General features: G+C 41.5%; 1 protein-coding gene and 1 pseudogene across 2 annotated transcripts in view; both read right to left on the bottom strand.

Moving 5' to 3' along the window:
• Window positions 1-3,571: 3,571 nt before the first annotated feature.
• The window catches only part of IQCH (IQ motif containing H), a 187,126-nt gene continuing 179,084 nt past the window's right edge, over window positions 3,572-11,613 (bottom strand). For both annotated transcript variants that reach the window (XM_037054202.1, XM_037054203.1), the window contains 2 exons: window positions 9,749-9,857; window positions 3,572-4,688 (listed from right to left, as the gene is read on the bottom strand). In XM_037054202.1, coding sequence (XP_036910097.1) covers window positions 4,563-4,688; window positions 9,749-9,857 — 235 coding nt within the window. In that variant the 3' untranslated portion in view covers window positions 3,572-4,562. The remainder of the gene's footprint in view (window positions 4,689-9,748; window positions 9,858-11,613) is intronic.
• Window positions 6,121-9,208, bottom strand: LOC118992469 (elongation factor 1-alpha 1-like; annotated as a pseudogene).

Genomic DNA, 11,613 nt, shown 5'->3' with positions numbered 1-11,613 from the left:
AATGTGGCTATAGATATTGAACTTGAAAAACAAACTGAAAAATGAGTAGAAAGACATTGTAAAGGAGACCTGGAAATGAAGAATATGTTGTCAGATAATTTTGAGTTATTCAGTGATTGCAAAGTAGGTATTTTGTATCATCTGCTGGGAAGCAAAGTGGCATGAATCTTTAAATGAACCAAAATCTGAATTTGAATATCAAATTTATTTTGCAACTAAAGGGAGGTTGGCTGTTTTGGTGTCGAGTTTATGGGACCATGACTTCATCATGACATTCTTCAGGAGACAACGGCAATCAACTTGGGTGTGGCCCTTGTTTCCGGGAGCTATAATGAGCCATCTGGCTTCCTTTATAACATGTTGTTAAATTTTAAAAAAATTTTAAAATGTGGCATTTTATTCACTTTTCTTTTTCTCAATATGTATGCATGCACGCGTATAGGTGATGTATACAGTGACAAGTGTGGAAGTGAAACAAAATGTTAACAAAATGGGTAAGAAATGCTCAGGAAAAGCATTGTCACAAAGACCCCAAACCCACAACACTGCTCTGTGCGTGGATGCCAAAGTTGTATTTTTCTGTGCTATGTGTCGGGTCTTCTTACAACGAAACACATTTTTTTTTACCAACAGATTTTTAAACAGCAGGGACATGCTTATTATTTACTGTTTTGGTATCTTTCCCTCATTTACATAAATACCCCAGAAACCAGCAGTTTAAAACTAATAAAAGCCAGGGCCCTCCATCAAGTGCAATAAAGTTTCACAACCACGAGTTACACTGTTAGAGTGAAAAATAAACCTATATATGTGGTTATTAAGGGGTTTGGGGGAAAGTGTATAATCACATTTCAAAGTGAGAACTTCCATTTGAAGAAGCAATGCAATCATAATACTTAAACATTTATGTAGAATACTTCATCTTTGAAACATTCTCTTAATATTGGCCAATTAATCTCTGCTGCTTCCCTAAGGAGCAGGTATTACTATTTGCCATTTTTCTAGTTAGAAAATTGAGGAAGGTACGATCAGCCCATCGAGAGGGAGGGCTGGGGAGACAGGTTTCTGGCCCTCATTGTGCTGTGTGGCTCCTTGGGATGCGACTCCTAGGAGAACACATCAGATTTCTGTTCCTCATCAGCACAGACAAAGGAAGAGGAGGCCAGTCTGCCCGAGGCTTTCAGACACAGTTCTACCCTCTGAGGCCAGTGTTTGGAAAGAATGGGACGTGGCAGTGCGCATCTGGACTGGCAATGGGTGGGGCCAAACTTCTTCCCGTGAGTTAAGCAAAGTCCAGTGCCGCCTCCCTCCCCCAAACCTGCGCCCTCACAATGTCTTGGCAACTCAGTTTATAGTTTTTCGAATCAGATTTACTGTGACGGGTACATTTAAAGAGTTGGACAAATGTGTTATGCACATTCCACCCAGAGAAACAGTAAAATAAAACCAATGAGCACTTACATTTTGGGAAATAGAATTAATGTATGCTTGAGGAATTCTAAAAGGTAAACACTTAAATGTTAAAATACTTATTACCTTCCCCACAGGGACAGTGTTGGGAATTAATGAGATAATAAATGTGAAGTGCTTTGAGCTTTTTAGAAGAAAGGTGCAAGATGAATACAAATGATTATTAATTGTTAAAGCTTTCAGATGGTTTATCTGAAATATATTACTTACAATAAAATATATCTTTTTATAATTGAAAAATAGGATACTTGAAGTTCTTAGGATGACATAGCTCAACCTGCTCTCCAAAGTTCTCCCGGGTCACTCCATATCCTATTGGAAGTCTTTTTGAGCCCTTCCCCATTTTTGTGAATGGGGCATCCCTCACACCCATCTTTCAGAGGAAACTGGGGGGTGCATTTCCCAGCCCCCACACTCCCTGCAGCGCCCCCACCAGGGGGCGCCTCCACAAGGTCTCACAGACCCACCGTCCAGGGAGAGCTCCGCTGACACCACCTCCTCTTTCCTTGATTTCTGTGATCACATCATTGTAACACCCCATGTTGCAGTCAACTGTGCAAGCTGATTTCATTAGCAGGAAGTGTGTAAGTCAAACCGTCCTTCAGTACTTGAAGCCACTCAAGAGTTTGTTATAAGAGTGCAAGCCCTTTGATGATCTGGGACAAGCGACATTCAACTTCCTGCACAGCATGCAGGAATGTGTGGTAACAGAGCGCAGATCCCAGACTTCACTTAGCCTGAGACGCGGGATGCGACACCCTCGTAAGTCTCCTTTTCCTCGTATGTAAGATGGAGACAAGGAGTGGTACCTACTCACAGGCGTCGTTGTTGGAAAGATGCGACAGAGTAATGTGTGTAAAACTCCTAGTGCTACACGCCCGAGCCAATAAAGGTAGTGTATGTAGATAGTGGAAGGCGGGTAAGTAGATGCCACAGTTTGCCATTAAATATCTATTTGGGTTCTTTAAAATCCATGTGGAGTGGGTGGTGTGTAAAGGGAGATACCTATTATCCCCTAATTTTGCATTCCACAATGGTAGTATGGTTTGCTTCTCAAACCACTGCAAACATTCAATATTACAGGATGGGCCATTTCTCTGTTAAATGTTTGCTTCCCCCTCAATGGCACACAATTTAATAAAAAAACCTCTTATTGACAGATATTTCATTTTTCTCTTTAGAGTGGTAAAAACCAAGTAATCAAAATTAATTTATGTTTAGGAGACATTGTAAACATAGATACAATGTTTTCAAACTTACCTGGGTTTACCAATAGCATGGTGCCTTCGCTGCACATGTGTGCTAAGAGATAATGGGCTATGCTTCTTTTCAAATGTTCTGTAATTAAAGCGTTTCACTAATTTAATCTGGTCCTCTGGCTTCTTCCACTTAATTACTTGAAGTGATTGTTTTATTATACCAATTTTTCTCCTTTCACTTTGAAGCTGTAGGTTTTTTGGTAGAGAAGCTTACTCACTTTCTAGGGAGACCTGAGTCTGAGTATCGGGCCTGAATTTGGAGAAAGGCATTCTGCGCGCATGCAGAGAAGGAAAGTGCATTGTGTGAGAAACCCATCATGTGGGTAAAAAAAAAGGTACGGGAGAGTGAACTCATTTGACTATCGCCAGCAGCCTGAGGTTCAAGAGTGCTAATCAGAATCCACACACACCACTTCCCTGACAGATTCCGCAGTTTTGTTCAGTTAAGAGCGGATCGAGCCGTGTGAAAGGTCCACTGCTGTGCTGAACAAAACAGAGACAGTTTTCCTTTAAAGTCCAGAGCAGATGAGAGCCATAAGGAGACAGAGGGTTTCATTTACTCTCAGGACACGATCGTGCCAGTGAACTAATGAGTCTCTTGGACCTTATGTTGCTCTGGCTTCAATCGAGGGGAGAGTCTAATGGGCATGTAGTACTTCCTATCCGTCAAGTGTCTGGACAATGGGCTCCCTCATATGGATCAGAGCGATCTGGCAAGAAAAAGAGGTCATCCTCGTACCTAGCACAGGCGGGAAACCTGGCTAATTAATGTATTTCCAACTATAGCGAGACAAAAGCTGACACACACAGACACACGGTGATTTTATCGCAGAAATGCAGCCTGTGGCTGAGGCATAGTTGAAAAATTATGGAAATCCCATAAGGAAAAAAATACCCCTTCTTTCCCCAACATACTCCAATATTTATAAAGATATCATTCTTTAAAACCACTGTGTGATGTTGCTGTTGACACCTGCTCCTTTCGCTTTTTGTTAAAGCTGGATGATGAATAAATATTTGGCACAACTGTGAAGCAAATGCTGAGAGTTAATGTCAGCACTGCATACTTTTAACAATTCACCCTTTAAAGGTGCTGTTGAACCAAGCTTGCAAAAATCCTGCTGCTGAGTCCAGTGGAGAAGGAGAGGACACAAATGTTTGTTCAAGCTGCAGGGCTCGAGTTACACTGTATCTTAAACGAAGAGCAGATACTGCCCCCTAGACAAATTCTGCGGCTTTCGTTAACAAGGTACTGGCTTGCCTTAATTTTTTGAAAAATAGCAACAATTAAACAATAGTGGTTTGGTACAATAAAAATACAAGGAATGATAAAGGGTCTCTTTAAAAATACATACAAATGTAATTTTCTTTTAGAAAAGATGTTTTTGTTTGTTTTGCCAAATATCAATGATTAAGCTTTTATTTAATTTTTTTATGTGCAGAAGACAAATTACTATTAGAAATAGGAGGAGAAAAGTTTATGAAGCTTTAAAAACAAAATCTCCATTAGCCTGAAATTTAGGAAGAGGTAGATACAGAAGTCGTAGCAGTAAGACTTGTAAATTTCTTGTTAGTTATTTTTTCCCCGGAGTGTGGAAAGAGGAAGAGATTGTTCAATACTCTCAAGTGAAAATGCAAATAGGTTTTGGTTTAATAAGTGAAATAAACAATTTTTTTAAACAGAGCATTACATTATAATCTGTTCTGATATGCCTCTTAGCAAACAAAGCAAAGTAACTTTTTCTCTTCACCTCTTTTATTCCTAAGAGTAAAAGAAACGTTGCCTGTTCTTGGCTCCAGATGGGAATCCAAAATCAGTAATGTAGTCCAGGATCATTCACTTATCAGGTTTAGAGAGCTGGTTTTTTTAAAATCATCTTTAGACCGTAGCTCTTCTTCAAATCTCATTTTGTTTTCCTCTGTGACTCCTAGAATCACTTCAATATCGTTAATGGTGGTCTGTAAATGAACAATAAAAATAGTACTCGTTACTTAAACACCTCTTGCCACTCTTCCCTCCGGCGTCCCCACGCCCAGGCTCTCACGGCCTTTTGCAGGGGAGTGTGGTTTAGCCACTTCGACTCCGGTGCGCTCTGCCAACCAGCGCCCGTCTACAAATTGTTGGCTATCAGTCTTGATGAAATCAGTACAGAACCTGAGAGTAAGAGCTCGGAAACATTTACAGAAATTTTAATGGCTATTAAATGTAATAATAAAAGAAATGGGCTTATATTTTATACATCTTTAATTTTTTAATTTTTCTAATAATTCTTTTTTGTTGTATTTTACAATGTTGATCCATTATAGGTCAGAAAAAATAACAAATAATTTGAGAGTCACTGGTCCAGTCACCCCAAAATGATGGCTAGTAGGATGATGGGAGTATTTCTATTGGTTTCTGGGGGGGAAAATGGCACCTTTCCATTTTATTTTATTTGGCTATTTTTTTTACTGAGGTAAAATTTACATACCATAAAATTCACCCTTATAAATTGTACAATTCAGAGGTTTTAAATATATTCCCAACCACCCATCAGTACTATGTAATTCCAGAAGAGTTAGCCACCATTCTGAATTTACCGCACCCCCCCGCCCCCCGCCCCCTGCCCAGCTCCTGGCAACTGCTAATCTACTTTCTGTCTTTATCGATTTGTCTGCTCTGGGCCTTTCATATAAATGGAATCATACAATAAGTGGCCTTTTGAGTTGGGCTTCTTTCACTTAGTGTATTGTTTTCAAGATTCATTAATGTTGTTGCTTATGTCAGAACTTGACTTTGTTTTTATGGCTGAATGATCTTCCGTTGTACCTATTATCTACTGTTGCTTTGACTGCTTGCACTTTAGGTATCCTATCTAAGAAACCATTGCAAACCACCCAACCACGAGGTCATGACGATTTGCACCTACGGATTCACTGTATGGAGTGTTAGCCATGTACTATAATGCGATCCACCCATGTATCAGTTGATGGACATCTGGGTTGTTCTACTTTTTGGTTATTGTGAATAAGCTTCTATGAACTTTAGTGCACAAGTTTTTGTGTGAACATATATTTTCAGTTATCTTGGATGTATACCTAGGCATGGAAATGCCGGGCCATATGGTAACTTTTTGAGTATCTGTGAAACAATACACAGTGCGATGCCATTTTACATTCCTACCAACAATAAAGGAGGGTTCTGTATTTTTGTCAACACTCGTTATTATCTGCCTTTTTTTCCTAGCCATCTTAGGTGTGAAATGGTATCTTATTGTGGTTTTGATTTACATTTTTAGTGGCGAACAATGCTGAGCATTTCTCCATGTGCTTATTGGTCATTTGTGTATCTTCTTTGAAGAAATGTCTATTCAAATCCTTTGCTCACTTTTATTTTATTTACTTTTTTCTCAACTTTGTTTTAATGGGTCTCAAAATTCTGTGACAGATTTTGGTCAAGCTGTTTCCATTAAAAAGTACTGATTTTAAAAACTAATAACTTAAAAACTGCCGCACATGCAAAAGGCCCCAAATGGTCTATAAAACATTCTACTTTCCTTCTGAAGGTTTTATGATGCATTATAATCATTAACCAGCCCTTTACTATTAACTTAAATGGCCAGTTGAGACAAACATTTCTGAGACCATTCTCCCACCACCAAATAAGACTGGGGTGGCAAGCATCAGGGGAGTTCTCACTGAAAGGCCTTCTGAGCTTTCTGGGCAGACCTGGTGACTTTGCCAGCTCCAGCCGCCGTGTTGTCCGCTGCTTTGGTGACACTGACAGCAACCGTCTGTCTCACGTAACGAACAGCAAAGCGGCCCCAAGAGGATAGTCAGAGAAGCTCTCAACACACACGGGCTTGCCAGGAACCCTATCAACGATGGCAGCTTCACCAGATTTCAAAAGCTGTGGGCCATCTTCCACTATTTTCCGAGACTGATGACCGATCTTCTCCTTTAGCTCAGCAAACTTGCAAGCAATACGAGCTGTGTGACGACCCAGCACAGGTGCACATCCAGCACTGATTGGCCTGGACGGTTCAGGAAAATCAGCCGAGCTGTGAAGCTCAGCTTCCATTGGTGGGTCATTTTTGCTGTCACCCGCCACATTGCCAGGATGGACATCTTTGACAGACACATTCTTAACGTTGAAGCCCACGTTGTCCCCAGGAAAAGCTTCACTCAAAGATTTATGGTGCATTTCAACAAACTTTACTTTCGTTGTAACATTGACTGAAGCAAAGGTGACCACCATGCCAGGTCTGAGAACACCAGTCTCCACTTGGCCCACAGGGACAGCACCAGTGCCACCAATTTTGTAGATATCCTAGAAGGGCAGAAACAGGGGCTTGCCAGTTGGACGAGTTGGTGGCAGGACGCAATCCAGAGCTTCAAGCAGCGTGGTTCCACTGGCACTGCCATTGTTACGGGTGACTTTCCATCCCTGAACCACGGCGTGTTAGCACTTGGCTCCAGCATGTTGTCGCCATTCCAAACAGAAATCGGCGCAAGTGCTACTGTGTCAGAGTTGTAGCCCATTTTCTTAACTTCTTTAACAATGTACTTGTATCTCTTCTGGCTGTGGGGCGGCTCAGTGGAATCCATTTTGGTAACACCAACAATCAGCTGTTTCACACCCAGCGTGTAAGCCAGAAGGGCACACTCACAGGTCTGCCCATTCTTGGAGATCCCAGCTTCAAACTCACCAACACCAGCAGCAACAATCAGGACGGCACCATCAGCCCGGATGTGCCTGTCACTGTGTTTTTGATACACCTCTGAGTCCCGGGGCATCCATGATGCTCACGCAATGCTTGCTGGTCTGGCATTTCCACAGGGAGGTGTCAGTGGTAACACCACACTCACATTATGTTTATCCCAGGCCCAGGCATGCTGGAAGGAGCCCTCCCCCAGCGCAGCAGCCTGCTGCTTGAATGTTTCAGTGGTTCTTGTGTCAATCCCACATGTTTGTAGATCAGACAGCCGGTAGTGGTGGGCTTGCTGGCGTCTATGTGTCCAAGGACCAGAATGTTGATGTGAGTCTTTTCCTCCCCTGTTTTGGCTTTGATTCAGTGGTGCTTTTCGCGACCCTTGTGTTCTGGCGGTTCTGGTGGTTCTGACGCTAGAACCTTATCCTATATGTGACTGAAAAATATTTTCTCCCATTCTGTAAGTTATTTTTTCACTTTCTTAACAGTGTCCTTTGATGCACAAACATTTGTCATTTTGATGAAATCCAACTTACCATTTTTACTTTGGTTTCTTGCACTTAAGGTATCCTGTCTAAGAAAGCATTGCTAACCACAGGGTCATGAAGATTTGTACCTATGTTTTCTAAGTTTTGTAGTTTGGGGACTTACATTTACGTGTTCGGTGCATTTGACTTAATTTGTGTATATGCCATCTGTGATACAGGTGCAGCTTCAGGCAGGCAAATGTCCATTTTTCCTGGCAGCATTTATTAAAAATGGTGCTGTTGTATTTTATAAAAGTCTTGCTGTGGTGTTTTACACAAGGATTTTATAAAGCTATTCTTTTCCCGTTGAATTATTTTGGTATCCCTGTTGAAAATCAGTTGACTCTGTATGTATGGCTTTATTTTGGACTCTCAATGCTACTCCCTCAGTCTAGGGCCCATTCTTATGCCAGTACCCCACTGTGTTGATCGATCTCTGTAGCTTTGCAGTGAGTTTTAAGACTGAGAAGTATAAGTCCACTAACTTTGTGGGTTTTATTTCCAAGATTATTTTGACTATCTCGTGTCCCTTCATCTTCCCACAAATCTTATGATCATCTTGTTCATTTTTGCAATAATGCCAGTTGGGATTTTGATAGGCATTGCATTGAATCTGCAGATCACTTCTTGGAGTATTGCCATCTTAACAAGAATCAGTCGTCCAGTCCATGAGTCGAGAATGTCTTCCCATTCATTTCGGCCATCTTTCTTTTATGATGCTTTGTAGTTTTTAGTGGATGGAGCTTATACTTTGTTAAATTCATTACTAAGTACTTTATGAGCATAGATCTTTTAGGACCAGTGAAAGCTGATATAACACTGGGTCTATTTTTAAATGAATCTTCTCAGGCATGTTGTCGGCAAAGCAACAGTCAGTCTTGCAACTCATAAAATCACTTGGAGGAGTGAGGCGCTGTTGTCATTGTGGCCATGGCCAGAGGAACCAGGCCCTCGCTCAGGGAAACAATGTATCAGGAATTACATTCTTAGGGAGCTTCTGTTGGGCTTCTCATTTAAGAGAAAGATGATGTGGGTTCCAGTGGAGTCTTTGTAGTTTACTTGACCCATCCCAACATGATGAAGGCTCAGTCAGGCTGGAAATCAGATAAAAAAACCTGGAAATCAATACCAAGTGTTCATTTTTGCTCAGCTGGTACTTTAAAAACTCTTGTACAGATCTTGTTCCTGTTTTCTGGAGTTCAGAGACATCAAATCTGTTACACATGACTGGATAATCGGAACCGGCATCTTTAAAAGCCATTGGGGAGCCTCGAAGGTTAATGATGAATGTTCACCCCACTTTGGAGAGGGTGGAGCTCAGGCCCCACCGGTGTGCTGAGGCTTCCTTCTGTGTCTCCCCAGACACACTGCTCTTCCTGGTCTCAGAACTTCCCTGCCTCCAGAAATTCGGGCTCGCCACGAATCCCTAGGCAGACACTGACATGTAGGTCGATTATATTCAGAATTTTGGTAGCTTATATTCAGACTGTGACCGTCTTTGTTTTGGCTCCATTGTGACATTTTAATTTCGCCTCCACATTCAGAAAGCCCTGTTATATTTATAAGCTGGATTTGGAAATGGTAGCAAGTTAAAATAGGTCTACTATATTTCAAAGAAAAAGTTTCAAACTATTAAATTTAACTAACGGGTTCAGCAAAAACAACATTGACCCTGCACACTGTAAAAATGTACCACTTACAATGAAAAAAAATGGTTTAGCACTTGTTTACGATACAGCATGAGGTGTTTTCAGCCCTTGTATAGAAATCAACCAAAATCGTTAGTTAATTAACACCTCACCTTAAAATTGGTCTCGCCTTGCATATTAGGTGCTGATATTTCTTGATGGATGATGAAGAGATTGCGAGCAAAGGTCATGAGGACCCCCTGGAGATCATCACCGATTGTTCTGTTAATGATATCCAAACAAATGAGTTTACCAACGATTCCCCTCACATGCTTGCAAACAATCACCCTCTCATTTGTGCCTGTCTGGTGATGGAATTTAATGAGTGTTTTCAATCTCACAAGGTGGCAATCTTCAGGGAGATATGAAAGATGAGCCTCCATTTTAACTTGTCAACAAAAAGGATTTGTGCAATAAATATTTTTTATTAATCAACTTAGCAGAATATAGGAATAGATTCACTCATTCCCAGCAAAAGGCTACCACCAAATGAGGACAGTAGTAGTAGCTCATTTTAAAAATTAAGTGAGTTTAATAGGATTGTTCGTAAGTGTAATTCATGCCTAACAATTCTCTTGTCTACAGAGACATTTGCACCTCAGTATTATTTTCTATTTCACGCACACAAGTGACTCCTGCTACCTATAATGCGCCCCACCCACTTCCAGAGGAGAATGTGCCCCATTCATGGACAGCTATCTTTATAAAGCCAAACACACATTTTAAGGAGATTTCAGTCCTGATTGGTGTGGCTCCGTGGGTTGGGCATCATGCTGCAAATTGAAAGGGCGCTGGTTCGATTCCCAGTCAGGGCACATGCCTGGGCTGGGGGCCAGGTCCCTGGTTGGGGGTGTGCAAGAGGCAACTGATTGATGTTTCTCTCACATAGATGTTTCTTTTCCTCTCTTTCTCTCTCCTTTCCCCTCTCTCTAAGAATAAATAAATAAAAGTCTTTTAAAAAAGATTTCAAAGACACTTGCAAACCATCCTGTAGAATTACACTGTGGTTAATGAACATTCCCACACAACAAGGTTATTGGAAGTTTTAACCTGGGAACAAACCTCCAGGGCATTTTTTTCTAGCTATTTTTCAAACTTTGCTTCTCAAAGGAAAATAATAGATTAAATGAATGGGTTAATTTTTTAGAAGGTGTTCTGTTTGGAGGGGGTGAACCTAAAAAGCTGGCTGCCCCTTAAGGCAGCTGCAAAAAACTTTGGAATTGCTTCTTCCTTAGCTGTTATGGGTAGAGTAAGCCAGCTTATGTACAAGTCGCTGGACTCTCAGAATGGCTGCCTTCCAACCTGAGCATGCTTCCTCTTGGGTCAGGGTGGGATTGGAAAGCTTCCCAGGGCCCAGGGCAGGAGACCAGGGTCCTCTGTCCTGTCATCGACTGTGTGACTTTGGGGAAGTGATTTAACCCCTCTGGGCCTTCACTGCTGTAGCTCCGAATAGGAGGGATTGGGCTAGATCAGTGCTCCCCAACTTTCTGAGCTCCATTTCCCAAACCCAAGCATGGCCTACCCCTACCCTTTATAGCTCCTGAATATTAATCTCTCTTCTTTTAGAGGGATAAGTATTCCTCAAGGCAACTTCAGGGTCGATAATTTAAAAAATGAATTTGTGTGTGGGGGGACATGGAAACAACTGTACTTGAACAACAATAAAAGAATAATAAATAAGAAATGGGGTTGTGTTTTATTGCCACAGGGTCAGTACATATCAGACCCTGGGTGCTTCTAAAACCGCAGACTCCTGGGCTCTGCCCAAGGTCAACAAGGTCAGAATCTTTGGGTTTGGAATCCAGGATTATGTAGTGTCCCCAAGTCCCCCAGGTAATTCTCATATATAGTAAAGATCGAGACCTGTATTTTAACAAATTATAGGTGAGGGTACATGTGTGTGCATGCGTGTATAAGTGGGGGCCACACATGGATTCGTGCCCCTCTCGCCACTCCTCCTCCTCAGTCTGGGGGGGTC

Source organism: Sturnira hondurensis, unplaced genomic scaffold (genome assembly GCF_014824575.4).
Source record: "Sturnira hondurensis isolate 20B ecotype Veracruz unplaced genomic scaffold, ASM1482457v3 Scaffold0008196, whole genome shotgun sequence".
In the NCBI taxonomy this organism is placed as follows: Eukaryota; Metazoa; Chordata; class Mammalia; order Chiroptera; family Phyllostomidae; genus Sturnira; species Sturnira hondurensis.
This window is presented reverse-complemented; position numbering and strand designations above follow the sequence as displayed.